Genomic DNA, 15,317 nt, shown 5'->3' on the forward strand with positions numbered 1-15,317 from the left:
TTGATTATATATTTATTTTGATTAAATAATCTATGTACAATCTATACAAGCATAAATTTAATCAAATTAAATATCTAATTTAAAAAAAATTGACAAATCATAATTAATAAAATTAATTAAATATATAATTTAAAAAATTGAAAAATCCTAACCAATACACATTCAATTTTGTTTTTAATGAATATTCCTATAAAGAGAATAAAATAAAATAAAAAAAATATCTCAAAATAACAACCTACCTATGTATACAATTTAAATTTGAATTATTCATTTTCTATTTTTTTCTCACTTTTATTTTAATAATAATTATAATAAATGACAATTAAAAATATATATAATAAATAAATAATATATTTATATTTTTAACCTTTAACAAAACACGCGATCCAAAAGTTACTTTTTTTTACAATAAATGGCCAAAACGGGTTATCTGCTAAAATACATATGGTTCAAATAATATTTATATATTCCTATTTTTAAGATTTGGACAAAACATGAGATCCACAAGTTAATTTATAAAAATAAAGAGTCCAAACATTTAATTGACTAAGATACAATATTCAAAATGATGCGAACACTTACAGGAAACATAAATTATACATATTTATATACTTTACTTTTTATAAAAAAAATGAACCTTTAATAAATACATACTCCAAATGTTAATTTTCAAAATTAAATGGTCAAAACGGATAATCGACCCAAATACAATATTCAAATAATTGATTTATTTATTCCTATTTTAACTTTTTGACAAACCATAAGGTCGAAAAGTTAATTTTTAAAAATAAATGGTCTAAATGGGTGATTAGCTAAAATACAATGAACACTATCATAAAAAAAACTTTTGACAAAACAGGAAATCCAAAAGTTAATTTCTTAAAATAAAATGTCCAAATAAGTAATCGACTAAAATACAAAGTTCAAAATGATATGAATCTAAAGGGAGAACATAAATTATATATATATTTATTTTTTATAAAGAATTTTTAACCTTTTGGATACATACATGGTCCAAAGGTTATTTTTAAAAATAAATGATCAAAACGGGTAATCAATTAAAATATAATGTTCAAATAATCGATTTATCTATTTTTATTTTTAACATTTTGACAAAATATGAGGTCTAAAATTTTATTTTAAAAACTAAATGGTCAAAATTGGTAATCGACCAAAATAAACCCTTATACAAAACATAAATTTCTTTATATATAATTTAGAAAATCACGTAAAATGTATAATAATATTATAAATAAATAAAAGAACGCATACAATAAATTATTTGATTTTGTTTTCAGCACTTTAATTATTTGCTATACAATAAATACCATTTTAGAAAAAACACTTTGCTCAAGACGTGTCCAAAGTCCATATAAAGAGCATGTTGTACTTAAAGAGTGAAAATCATAACCTACGTTACATTCTCCTAAAAAAAATGACCCTTAATGGTGTGTGAAAGTAAGTAAATGTCCATGTTTTTAATTTTATAGTAAAATACTATAATCATCTATTTAATATTATATATTACCAAACATGCCATTTAACAAATTACTATTTTATTCTAAATATTTTAATATTATGGTATATGTATATTAATTTTATTTAATTAATTTTTATTTTAAAGTTATTTTGATTTTTTTCGTTTTTTATGGGTTGTTGAATGATATAACATACCACAAAATATATATACTGAGTTGAAAAATAATATATCATCAAAACTTACAAAATTATTACTAAAAAATATATATATACTATGCTAACAAAATTATATACTACCATTAAAATGTATATACCATGATACAAAATTATATATTACCACTATGTATAATAAAATAGAAACTAAATATCACAAAAAAAATGATATAGCATACCATAAAAAATATATACACTAATTGAAAAATAATATACCAACAACTTATAAAAAACTTAAAAAATCAATATAATTTTAAAATAAAAACTAATTAAACAAAACTAATATACATATACCACTATATTAAAGTCAAACAGTACTAAATAAATAAATAAATTATAAAAAATAACACTTTAAGTAATCAATAATATAAAAAAGTTATTTTTCTACATTTTGAAAAATAAGGACATTGGCTTCTTGATGTCATTATTTTAGACCATTTCGTATAATTTGAGAGAAAAATTATTTTTTGTGACCATCAGAATGAATCATTTAAACAAACTGTATAATTTATAAAAGAGAAGTTTACATAAATATGAGAAAAATATATATAGTTTCTAAATTTATGGGAAAAAAAATAATTGAACAAAATATGGTAAGTTTTGGAAAAAAAGTTTAAAATATGGTAAATAAATTACCATAAACTTAATTCTCTTATCATAAATATGAACCTGTGCAATGGCGACGACGGCGGTGGTTCCACTACAAGAGAAGTCAAATTTATGCGGAATCCCAAGCTCGGCGTCCAAAACTTTGAACGAACTGGTGATCGCTTCATTCCAAATCTTAGGATCCATATCAAAATTAGGCGGTACCAATTTGAATTCAATGTTTTCCATTTTCACGGGAGAACTTTCGTTGACGACGACTCTTTGGTTGAGTAAAATAAGAGGAAGGCGATTCCTGACCAGCTCGCTCACTACATGGTCGTTGGGTCCATGGCCGTCGAAAACAGCACAGACGGTTGCTTCAGTCATTCCGAAACCCTAACCAAGGCGAATGAAATCGAAATGAAAGGCAGAAATCGGAAGAGAAGAAGAAGATTTGGATCGGAAGCCATGGTTACCTGACAGAGAACTGTGGAGTCTTGGTTGAGAGGTCTGGTTCCTCTGCGGGAGTAGAGAGAGAAGAGAGCGTGGGGCCGAGTGTGAGTATTGGTGGAGTTGCGTTGGTCGGAGAAGACGGCTCGGCTTTCATGGCCGCCGTTGAGGGAGTCGGAGTGGGGGAGCTCCGATGAGAGTTTGGATAGGCACAGTCCCATGGCGGACTTAACTGAATATTTCTTCTTCTTCTTTCTTTCTTCTTATTCTTCTTCTTTTTATTCTTATTTGGTCTTTCTTATTCTTCTTTTTCTTTCTTCACATCTGATTTTGAACTTCATATTTGATTTTTCTGGGTTTTTTTTTTAAATCTGTTTAAGTAACCAGGTACTTGACTTCATATTTGATTTTTCTGGGTTTTTTTTTAAAATCTGTTTAAGTAACCAGGTACTTGACTTCATATTTGATTTTTCTGGGTTTTTTTTTTTTAAATCTGTTTAAGTAACCAGGTACTTGACTTCATATTTGATTTTTCTGGGTTTTTTTTTTCTAAATCTGTTTAAGTAACCAGGTACTTGACTTCATATTTGATTTGATTTAAGAAATGTACTTAAGAAAAGTTGACTGCTATTATTTAATGTAGACTAGGATGGTATAAGAAGCTAGGTAGTTGAATATTTTAGGGTACTTTTAACATATGAAGCTTAGGTTAGCTGATCAGTTTTTTTGGTTGAAAAGGGCAAAAGTTGTCAAAAGGTTATTCCATGTGATGTTTAGATCAATTGGATATAGGTTTAGCAGCCAAACATTCATCAAATAAGGTTCTAACATAAATATTTATGTATTTATTAATTATTTAAAGAAATAGAACTAGAACGTTTGCTCAAAAAATGTATCCACAGTTTTACAAAAATTATTCAGGATACAAGTACAAAAAATAAAAAAACAAGCAAACAAAACTTTTGATTTTTCTGGGTTTTTTTTTTCTAAATCTGTTTAAGTAACCAGGTACTTGACTTCATATTTGAATTTTTCTGGGTTTTTTTTTTCTGAATCTGTTTAAGTAACTAGGTACTTGACTTCATATTTGATTTTTCTGGGTTTTTTTCTTTCTAAATCTGTTTAAGTAACCAGGTACTTGATTTCATATTTGATTTGATTTAAGAAATGTACTTAAGAAAAGTTGACTGCTATTATTTAGTGTAGACTAGGGTAGTATAAGAAGCTAGGTAGTTGAATATTTTAGGGTACTTTTAACATATGAAAGCTTAGGTTAGCTGATTAGTTTTTTTGGTTGAAAATGGCAAAAGTTGTCAAAAGGTTCTTCTCTGTGATGTTTAGATCAATAGGTTTAGCAGCCAAACATTCATCAAATAAGGTTCTAACATTTATTATTATTTTATTTTTTTAATGGTATTACTGTCAATTTCTTAATCAATTGTGAAACCGAAGACGACCTCATATTTGGAAGACAAAATCGACATCTAAACAGGAAACGACATGGTAGAAACTACTGTGTAATAAATAAATAAATAAATTAGGAGACAAGAACAGGGTGTGCTAACTTCTAAACATCACCTGAGTGAAAATTACAACAAAAAAATTGAATACACGGTTACCAGCACAATATTGAAACTCAAACTATTACATATTGAATAAAAAATGAGGACATATTTGAAAAAAGGATTTTTTTTAATTAAAAAAAGGGAACAAAATAAGGGCAATGAGATATACATGTTACATTTTTTTGACAGGGGTAACCAGTTACCACCTTCTTCTTCTACTACTACTTCTCATATTATTTTTTTATTTTCTGAGATTTTTTTTAAGGTTTGGCTCAGTAACTAGTTATCAATAAGTTATTTTAATAGGGGTAACCAGTTACCTTCTTCTTCTTCTTCTTTACTGAATGTATTCTGATCTGTTTTTTTTTTCTTCCAAATCTGTCAGTAACCAGTTACAATTCACTCGAGTACTTGTCATGACAGTTAAAATTGATAGTAGTAACCGGTTACTGCCACATTACTAAAAAATCTAAATTGATAATCGTAACTGGTTACAGCGAGGTTTGAAAAAAAATCAAATCTAAAAAAAATAACCAATTGCTATGGTACCTGGTTACTTAGTCAGGTGTGAAAACAAAATCAAATCTAAACAAAAAAATCTAAATTAATCGCTACTGTAACTGGTTACACCTATGTCTAAAAAAAATCTGATATGAATAAAATGATTCAGGCGTCATGGTACCTGGTTACTTAAACATATTTGGAAAAAAAAACTCAGAAAAATCAAAAGTTTTGTTTGCTTGTTTTTTTATTTCTTGTACTTGTATTCTGAATAAATTTTGTAAACCTATCGATACATTTTTTGAGCAAACGTTCTAGTTCTATTTCTTTAAATAATTAATAAACACATAATTAAACCCAAACGACATCTCTTGACATGAGTATAGTCTAATACAATCTCAGGGAAGAAAGAAATTATAATTACATAGAGTGAGTACTCGGCCACATAAACAATCCAGGATGGTGCGAGTCTCTTATATATATAATATATATATATATATAACCATATATCTAAAAATTGGCACAAAATGTTCTGATTCCTTAGGTTCTAACGAAAACACTAGAAGTATAACATGAACAAGAAAAAAAAAACCAATATAAAAAATGCAAAATCAGATAAATGTGCCAATTAGAAAAATGAAGGCCACATTAATTAACAACAACATCAATTTCACCATGGCTGGAAGCCAATGGCACTGATTCAGAACCCTGCTCCCCAAAAACCTTAGCAATCCTCTCAACTGGAACCAAAGGCAAGTAGGAGGAAACCTTGTACCCTTTATCTGCAGTAGAAAGCACCGTTTGGTTGTACTTCTCAGAGCAATAAGCTGCCGTGGGCACCATAACATCAGCCACTTTAGGGAACAGAGGAAGTTGGTTGAGCTTGCGCCAAGCAGAGACGGCACACTGCTCAGCCTTTGGCTCGTATTTGGCGTACAACTCCTTGGCCCTTGGCTCGCACTTTGCATACACTGATTTAGCAACCCCTGAGGCAGTGTCCACCACTCTAGCGCGTTGAACCTCGATGGCAACGGCTCTGGCCACCACTGGGGCCTTCTGATCGCAGACATGGCTTGGGAAGAGACTTGCTTAATTGTTGGTGGCACACGGCGATCCAGCTCAGTCATAGATTCATCAACCTGCATTTGTTTATGACAAATTATATGCATCGAATGGGTAAAAAGTACAAGATTTTGAAGTGGCATTTTGTCGAACATCTTAGCTGCGTCTTTAATTCTTCCACATTTAGCATACATGTCCATGATAGAATTTCCCACCACAATGACCCATTCAAAACCAGATTTAACACACAACTCATGAATCTGCATACCATACTCAGCAATACCCAAAATCCCAGATACCTTTAGATTCGTGCCCACGTTGAGAAACTGTATTTACTTGAAGGAGTTGAAAAAAATCCATGCCCATGTAGTCAAGTTTTCGCTATCTCAGAGCAGGTCCTTGGTCACTAAAATGGTGGATTTTTGTGAAAAGAGTGCAGAAGTGGAGTACGCGAGTTTGCTTTTCGAACAAGTGGCTGAACGAAACGTTATTTTTGTAAAATATGGTCTACAAATAAAGTTTTACAAATATATGGGAAAAAATCTCCCATAAAAATGTAAATAAAAAAAATATGCCATAAAAAACTTTTAAAAAAAAAACTGCCATATTTTTTCAAAGTTTATAAAATTTTTTCATATTTGGTGTAATTTCCTCTTTATAAAAATATCACTTAATTTAATAAGAAAAAAAGCCGAAAGGGCCGAAGCCCATACACTCATTCTCCTATCTCATCAGCAACATGCGGCCGCCCCCTCCCTTGCTCTCCTCTCTCTCTCGGTATCCCTTGCTGTCGTTCTCCCTCAATCTCTCACTCGTTCTGTCTTAATTCCGCTCTCGTTCTCACCCTCGCTCTCTGTTTGTTGCTGCTTATAGGTACAGTGGTGGCGGTGCACGGCGAGTGAGCGGGTCACCGGTAGACGGGGCTCTCAAGCCGTGGGGTAACTTGTCTCTCTCCCTCACTCCAATTGTAAGGTTGCTGGGTTTGCTAGTTCTTTTGTGTTTGATTTTTCAGGTGGATTCGTGTTTGAGAGAAGATGATCCTAGTATCATTGAACGTTTGAGATGGACCTGATTTTATTTATTTTTTATTTTGAAAAACTATATCTTTAAGTTAAGACATGATGCATGATAGGTTTTGACTTTCAAATGCTTCATTTTGAATCTTGAAGACAACTTGGGTAATTATTAATATTATAGCTTTATCTTGATACATTTCCAAATAGAAAAATGCGAAGAGTACTTAAAATATCAACTTTGCTTATAAAACCATATATTTTTTTTCGATTGAACTCTAGCTAAAACACACACCAAAAAAAAAAAGTAAAAAAATTAAGAGAAATAACAAAATTAATCAATCATTGATTTTAATGCATAACATAACAAAAGGTAAGATGTAGTTTTGTTCGGTTTTCTTTTTAATAATTTTTTTAAAATTTTTTATAGATATACATTCCCTGTTATATACCTATTTTTGTTATACCTATTTTTTGTTCTTCTTTCTTTGAAAATTGAAGCTTCTATATTTGGGTTGGTTTGTTGATATTGATTCTGGTGTTGTACCAGAAAAACTCTAAAAAATATATAATAGTAGTGATATGTATAATTTGTATGGTTTTGTTTTAGTATTTCTTTCCATTTATTGTTTAGTAAACGAAAGTTGGAACTGTGAAGATGTTAGTTCTCTGTTCCATACTTATTTATCACTTTTCTTCAATCACTTTTATAATTACGTTGTTTCTGTTCCTTTAATTTCATGGCAAATGTTTTATGAGGGCGCTTTTTTATTAGATTATTCTAATTCATGAAACATTTTTTGTAGCTTTGTGTTGTGAAATTATGAGGAAGTGGTGGTGAAAGTCACAATGATATATATTCCATACATAAAGATATATCAGGTAATCATGTCCTTTATTTGGTCCTTTATATTTATCTTAGTTTCATTTGTCAATTTTTCTGTTGTTCGTCTCTAAATGTTTTTGGGTACTGGAAGTTTTTATTTTTGGCTGATAGAATGCAATCAAAGTTTTGGTATTTTTTTGTTGATATAGTTGCATAGTTTTGATGTAGATTTTGTATGTTACTTTAATTAAAATATCCACAACACCCTGATTATCAGTGCATCCACGACACCCATGTGATATAATCGCCATTATTAATGATAAATTTTGGTGTGCACATTTTATTTGGTGTTCGTTTTACTGCTATTGTACTGTGTATACTATAAATTCTTGGTTGTTCTTTTCTTACATATATTTCTTCCAATCTTGATGTAGTTACTTTTATTTGATCTATCTGTTTATAACTTTAATCATGAGGAATAATATATAAATTGTATGGAAATTAAGTCGGTTTAGAAATTGTATCCCCTACTGTTGTCAAATGTTACCAAGGTGTTTATATATCAATATGCATATATATATATATATATATATATACATTCCCTTTTATTTTGTTAAATCGTTCCCCCCAAAAAATAGTATATCATTATTGTATAAACAAACTTTAAAATTAACTATAATTGTTCCAGTATTAGAAAATCCTCTAAAATATGTTACCTTGTCTTCCAATTAAAATTAGTAATACTTGTCAATGGTACTTCGATTTGGATGAGTACTTCCTTGTATGAAGCTGCTGCAAATTGTAATATGTTAGATAGTTGTTTTTTCTACAATTGTAAACAATTTATGCATTTGTGAGTTTTAAATAAGTAATTCAAAATTATTTTTTATATAAAAAATAAATCTAACTATCACATGATTACCTCTATTGTGTTTTCTTCAACCACAGCTTCATATAGCTTAAATTTGAGAGTGATGGTAAATATATTCAATTTCATGTGATTTGAAAGAGATGCCAGTGGCTATTTTATACAATGAGTTTTTCCATTTCAGTTTGTAAGTGATTTTAAAAAAAATTAAGTTTATTTTAATATAAAAAGAATAGCTGCAAATGGAATTAGGTGTACTTTATAACATGTAGACTTTCGGCTGGAATGTTAATGTCATTAAGTTTGCATTATATTTTTATATTATTATATATGTATATCTGAATTGGAATTGCGTGGCCACCATGAATCACTGATCAAATATTGATTATAATATATAAAACAGTAACACAACATGTGAACTGATAATATATAAAATAGTATATTATATGAAATAATGATTTAACATGTTACAAATGTATATGATAATACATAAAGTAATATATTATATTTATAACATTTAGTCTTTCAATTCATTCTTAATTTGAAGTTAATCTGTCAAGATTGAATGACAAGAGAATTGCACACAATACAACAGTTTAAGAAAATTTAATTAAAAAAAACTAATGTAAAGCCTCCAAGGAAGTGCCAAAAATGTCCCTTTCACGAAACACTAAGTTATTTTTATCCCACTAGAAATTACCCCCAAAATTTCATTTAATGCAATGGCGCTTGAAGTTTTGACTCGAGGCTTGCGAGATGTAGACTTCTTATTTCTGGCAGTTGCATCAGGTGCAATGGTATTGTGCCTTCAACCCGACGCAATGGCATCGCTCAGGACAGTTTCTAATATATTTGATATTTTTCAGCTCGTTTCACTTCTCGGTTTTGACACTTCACTCAATTATATCCAGCGTGCACCAAATTTATTATAAAACCATCATTTACACATACTACTGTACACTCAAGAGAATACATCAAAACTAAACAAAAACTTAAGGAAAATACAATAATTCATAGTTTAAAAAATAAGAATGAGTGTATAAATATGCACTCATCACACCCCTAAACTTGAACGATTGCTTGTCTTCAAGCAATAAAATGCAGTACTAAAGAAAATTAAAACAAAACTATCGAATGACCATAACCAAGAAAATGACTTAGACCAATGGTATATTATCTCAATATGCTCAAACTTCTTCAACTACTCAACATGTGCGACAAACATGATCAGAATATCAATCCATCAAAACTTAAACTTAAACATTGTCATCTCATTTAAGTGCATGCATGTCAATTTTACAAACTCTATCCATCATATAATTCATGTGCATCGAGACTCCATTAAGCCACAAAATAATGAAAATAACTATAAGCTTGCTCAATCAATGCATCTCCACTAATATTCATAATAAATCATGTAGATCATAGGGACTTTATTAGGCTTATAACGTTAGGCTTAGGTAAATGGCAGATAAGAATGACATTTAGGCTAAATTTCACACCATAAACTTACAAATCAACTAACTTAAATAATACACTAATCCCCTCTTTCAACATTTTCCATTCCATTATTTAATTTTCAGCACAAATGAGTTATAATCCCTCTAACATTTGTCTTTTGTTAGTATATTTTATTTTCAATTTTTTCTTTTCTTTATTATTTTTTTTACAAGAGAACTTTTCAAGAAAAAACAAATGGATTAGAACTCAATATTTTTGTTTACAAACACCCAAAACTTTTCCAAAATAACATTTCCATAATATACCCCAAATTCCCACTTTACTTCATATATCCAATCAATTCAACTCAACCTATGCTTATGGTGTAAAATAGGGTGAAGGCAAAAATTTTCAAGTTCATTGCTCAAAGTCAAAAGTTTAATATGTTTTCAAATAGCGAAGAATAAAATAGGTAATATTAGGCTCAAAAAGAGGACAACAAAGGACAATGCATATGAAAGGTTAACTTTTTGGCTCAAATGTTCCAAATAAATGCCTTAGTCATATCTACACAACAAAGATTTAGAATTTCACCTTAACACATAAATCAAGCAAGTTCTAGTTATCCCAATATCAACCAAACAATCCAAGTATCTTCATACCTATAGAATCACATTATGCATAGAATAAGTAAATAGACGTGCATTCAAAACATATAAGATGACAATATCAAAGTAAACATGATAAATCAAGCACACAATTCACACATTGTCTACACATATCGAGTAATATCAAAGTATTAGTATCATGATACCTTGTAATGTTGAAGATGATGGTCGTGTATCCTTGAAGAACACTGGAAAATTGAAGAAAATTCGGTTGAAGATTGATATGGGGGTGCTTGGAGAATGGGGAAGATGGATGAAGTTTGGGAAAGACTTCGTTTTTTCTCTTAAATTATGAGAGCAAATCTGTAGCAAAACGACCATGTGCCTCTCACGTGACCATGTGGCATTCTATTGATCGTGTAAACTTTAACTTTGGTGATAATGACTCAAAAGTATCAAAGGAATAATATTGTCTCTTCGTCGTTCACCATTAAACACACCTTTGTGAATGGGGTTGTGCAAGAAAAATATAATAAATGGACAATGGAGAACAAGAAAATTATTATGGAGTCGTTTTTTCAACCAAACTCAAATGATGGTTCACTATTGCATATGATTTATGAAAAATGTTGGCAAATGTTGTGAGCCGGAAGTTGCGGTCAACATTATTTGGTACATGAGTTCTATGCAGACTCGTATTTCTAATGGGACAGTGATGGCGGGGTTGTTCGAGGGACTAAAGTTTTATTCTCATCGGAAATTATTAATGCCTTTTATGGATTAGAGGATATTGAGGAGGATGATTATCATGTGGGTATTAAAGAGAAAGATTATGATACGATGCTGAAAGATATGACCACACTGGGGTTGCAGTATGAATGTGACAAGATATGGTCGCACCCTCTGGAACATTAAAAATATTTGTTTAAGTAACTAAGGCTGGCTGTGGAGCAAGTTCGTAATGACCAATTTGTTGTCGTCCACTCAACATGGTGAGATAACCATAGACCGTTTTACTTGCTCCATTGTATTTGTGCTGGCAAGAATATTAATGTGGGGAAGTTGATATATTTTAATATCTGCAACATTGCTCGAGGGGCTACAACCGATTGTCATAGTCATGTTAGTCTTATCACTAGCTTGTGCAAGAAGCTGGAGTTCCAACGTCTAAAGATAAAGTGTGCTAGCAAGCGGGTACCATTGACCATGGTAACATTCTCAGGTGCAAAGAGACTTATTGCGGTGTGCCTAGACCTACTGATTTGGGGTTTGAAGTTGGAAACTCCGATTTGCCATAGTTGCCCCCACTGTCTTCCTTGAGTCATCGCCCTCTCGATGACATGCGAAGCGTCCTTCCTCTTCTCGAGCTACTGAGGGCTCGAGTTCATAGTATGAATCTTTTGAGGGTCGGTTATCTTCTCTGGAGCACCGAGTTGAGTATGTGAGTGATTATCAATTTCAAATGGGAAACTACATGGTAGGTTTCTGCAGTGCTTTTGCATAATGTGCTTGGTTTTAGATTTTTTTCCAATACCTTGATGAGCTTCGTCGCCTGAATCGGCCTCGTGATGGTGATGCTCCTGCTGATGATGACATAACTCAGGATCGTTAGTCCTAGCCACAAGTTGTGTTTTTTCTTCGTTGTGATGTTTGATGAACAGTGGGGACATTGTAACAAGTTTTTGGTGCCGTTGTTGGAGACAGTTTCTAATATGCTTGATTTTTTTTTAGCTCGTATCACTTCTCAGTTTTGACATTGCACTCAATTATGTTCAGAGTGCTCCAAATTCATTATAAAACCATCGTGCATACTACTGCACGCTCAAGAAAATATTTCAAATCTTGAGGAAAATACAATAATTCATAGTTTACAAGATAAGATTGAGTGTATAATTATGCACTCGTCAATTTGTTAAAAGATTTTTTTTTATTAATTAAATTTTTTTTTTTAGATTCAACACTAATCACATATATTATGTTTCTGATATATTTTCAAATTGTCAACCATCACATATTTAATTTTTTTAAACTAAAAATAGTTGAGTATAATCGATCATATTTTCACTAATAAAATTCAGATTTTTATTTCAAAATTACATTTTTTTTAAATATAATTTTCTAATTGCGAACTATTCAGGTCCAATTTTTATTTTCTTTTCCATTTTAGTTTCGGAATGTAAGATTTCTACTAAATGAACTTGTCTGTTATATTCTTACAAGAATTGAGTAATGACCTGTTCGGCAAAATGTCGAAGTGAGTTTTTAGTTATATGTGGTTATTTTGTTTTTACTAAGTACTTTGCAGCAGATTTAGGGAATGGATGTGGCACATTTCTATCTCGACGGCAACGCTGATGCTGTTGAGTTTTGTCCACATAGCCCTTATTACCATATTTTGGCAACCTCAACGTACACATTACATGAGGGCGATCAGCCCAGCCGATTAGGGAGCATTTTGCTCTTCACTGTTGACGCTGAAAAATGTCACCTTGAGACATCTCATTGTGTTGAGACCGCAGGGATCTTTGATATTAAATGGAACCCTATTGGTGGCAACCCTGGTCCTCTACTAGCTCAAGCTGATGCAGATGGTTTCTTGAGAATTCATGGTCTCTTGAGCAGTTCGGACGGATCCCAAAGTACGTTTATGATGTTCAATTCACCTATTTTCGATTGAAAGTTTGATTTTAAGATATATATATATATATGTTTGCTAAAGTATTGTCATCTTTGTTTTGTAATTGCTTTGTTTTCTATAATTAGAGTATAATTTAATGAGAACTTTTGGTACAGGATTTTCATTGGGAGAGATAAATAGTTTAAAAGTTTGTTCTTCTATGTGCCTTTATTTGGACTGGAATAGTACGGGAACAGACATTACAGTTGGGCTTTCAGATGGTTCAGTGGCAATAACATCTCTTGCGGAGTCTCATGTTGAGTTAAAACACAAATGGAAAGCTCATGATTTCGAACTGTGGACAACTTCCTTTGACATCCACCAACCCCATTTGGTGTACACTGGTTCTGATGACTGCAAATTCAGTGGCTGGGATTTACGTGAGGGTACGTCCAAGGTGGCATTTCATAATTCCAAGGCACATAAAATGGGTGTTTGTTGTATTGCCAAGAGCCCCAGTGATCCTAACACGCTACTTACTGGAAGCTATGATGAGAACTTGAGGCATTGGGATGTAAGATCAATTTCAAGACCAGTGAATGAAGTTTCTCTTGGTTTAGGAGGAGGAGTTTGGAGGATAAAGCACCACCCTTTTGTTCCAGGTTTGGTGTTGGCAGCTTGTATGCATAATGGATTTGCTATTGTCAATATTAAAGGAGGTGAGTTTGAAGTAATTGAAAGGTATTGTAAGCATGAGTCACTTGCATATGGAGCTGATTGGCATAGAGAAGAACCTGTCCACGGCAAAGAAAGCAAGAACTCTTTAGTCGCTACTTGCTCTTTTTATGACCGACTTCTTAGGATTTGGAGGCCTCAAAGTAATTTATATATATGACATGTTTTTCAGTACTTCTTTTGAGGTTAGTTAAGAACACAGTAACATGCTATGTTGTTACTTTTGGGGGTATTTTCTGCTCTTTCCTTTTTGTGAATTGTTTTTAATGCCTAAACTTTGATGTTTTGTACTGATTATTGTGAAAGAACGAAATTTTGGCTTTATATGAATTAAACAATAACACCAAGCTCAGTCTTTTAGCTCTGACTTGTACCCCTGAAGAATGAATATTGTCTGTCGTCTTCTTTTTGTATGTGCTACTTTAAATTAAAATATCATGGGATTTATACTAGTGTGTTTTGGGTGTTACTGATTGTGGAAATATTGAATTTACAGCTGTAATACGCTTTAACCATGTCTTTATTTATTTCCTCAAATTAAAGGATTGGGCAGTTATTACCCAATTCTGATATATGTATATTTCCTACTGTGTTCCTTGACTTTTTTCATTTACTGGATCTAGTATTTTCCTTTTATAATAGTGTAATATTTCAGTTATATATAGCTGCAGGTTTCAGCTATGAAATAACAAGGAATAGAGAGAAAAATACTCTCTACGTTCAGCTCTCACTCTGTTTATCTTCACTGATCAATTAATTTTTTATTTATTATTTAATTATAGAATTTCACTTGTGATTATTTAAGGAGGATGACGAATGTCATGAAAGACCATTACCGGTAGTGGAAACGAAAGACTTGCAAGCAAGACTGATGGTGCTTATTGAGAGAGAGGCGGAATGCCTTGTGTACCATAGTAGCACTGTTTTCTCACAGCCTCTTCCTCATTTTCTTGACACGAAACGTACAATAAATCAACTACAGAGGTCACCTACCATCATTGTAAAGAAGCTCCCACCTAGTATTAAAAGAAGCTTCTAACTAAGTTTAGGCCTTCCCATAGGTTCTTAGCTAAATTAGACTGACAATGACATAAGCTGATTCATCACTCAAGCAGCTGAGGGAGTGAGTGTATATGAGTGGTGTGTTGTTCAAGTAGTAAAAATATTTTTTATCAAACGGACCCACATAAGCCTAATTGTTCAAATGACGAGCTTTAATGAATACTGATTTGATATTCTTTGATGTCTGGGGCAAAGAGACCACGAGCTTTAATTAAAAAAAACACTAAATCAACTCTAGGTAAATATACTATTCTTAGAAAGAACTCAAGCCTTTTTTTTTTTTTCCCAAG

General features: G+C 31.5%; 2 protein-coding genes and 1 pseudogene across 8 annotated transcripts; 1 reads left to right on the top strand and 2 right to left on the bottom strand.

Moving 5' to 3' along the window:
* Positions 1 to 2,182: 2,182 nt before the first annotated feature.
* Positions 2,183 to 3,497, bottom strand: LOC133821422 (probable protein phosphatase 2C 72). The gene is made up of 3 exons (XM_062253731.1): positions 2,757 to 3,497; positions 2,329 to 2,676; positions 2,183 to 2,191 (listed from the first exon to the last, which is right to left on the bottom strand). The coding sequence occupies exons 1-3, from the start codon at positions 2,949 to 2,951 to the stop codon at positions 2,183 to 2,185; spliced, it is 552 nt and encodes a 183-aa protein (XP_062109715.1). The 5' UTR covers positions 2,952 to 3,497.
* Positions 3,498 to 5,147: 1,650 nt separating this feature from the next.
* On the bottom strand, positions 5,148 to 6,384 carry LOC133797619 (REF/SRPP-like protein At3g05500; annotated as a pseudogene).
* Positions 6,385 to 6,531: 147 nt separating this feature from the next.
* On the top strand, positions 6,532 to 14,349 carry LOC133797624 (uncharacterized). 7 transcript variants are annotated; one of them, XM_062235618.1, is made up of 5 exons: positions 6,532 to 6,635; positions 6,732 to 6,796; positions 7,678 to 7,753; positions 12,919 to 13,252; positions 13,407 to 14,349. In XM_062235618.1, exons 4-5 carry the CDS (start codon positions 12,931 to 12,933, stop codon positions 14,123 to 14,125), a joined length of 1,041 nt encoding a protein of 346 aa, XP_062091602.1. In that variant the 5' UTR covers positions 6,532 to 6,635; positions 6,732 to 6,796; positions 7,678 to 7,753; positions 12,919 to 12,930; the 3' UTR covers positions 14,126 to 14,349. The 7 variants fall into 7 exon arrangements, with proteins under 7 accessions (XP_062091602.1, XP_062091609.1, XP_062091595.1 ...); XM_062235625.1 differs by having other exon boundaries at positions 6,539 to 6,635; positions 6,732 to 6,830; positions 12,922 to 13,252; XM_062235611.1 differs by having other exon boundaries at positions 6,539 to 6,635; positions 6,732 to 6,825; positions 12,922 to 13,252.
* Positions 14,350 to 15,317: the final 968 nt, after the last annotated feature.

This window comes from Humulus lupulus, chromosome 1, assembly GCF_963169125.1.
Source record: "Humulus lupulus chromosome 1, drHumLupu1.1, whole genome shotgun sequence".
Taxonomy (NCBI): domain Eukaryota; kingdom Viridiplantae; phylum Streptophyta; class Magnoliopsida; order Rosales; family Cannabaceae; genus Humulus; species Humulus lupulus.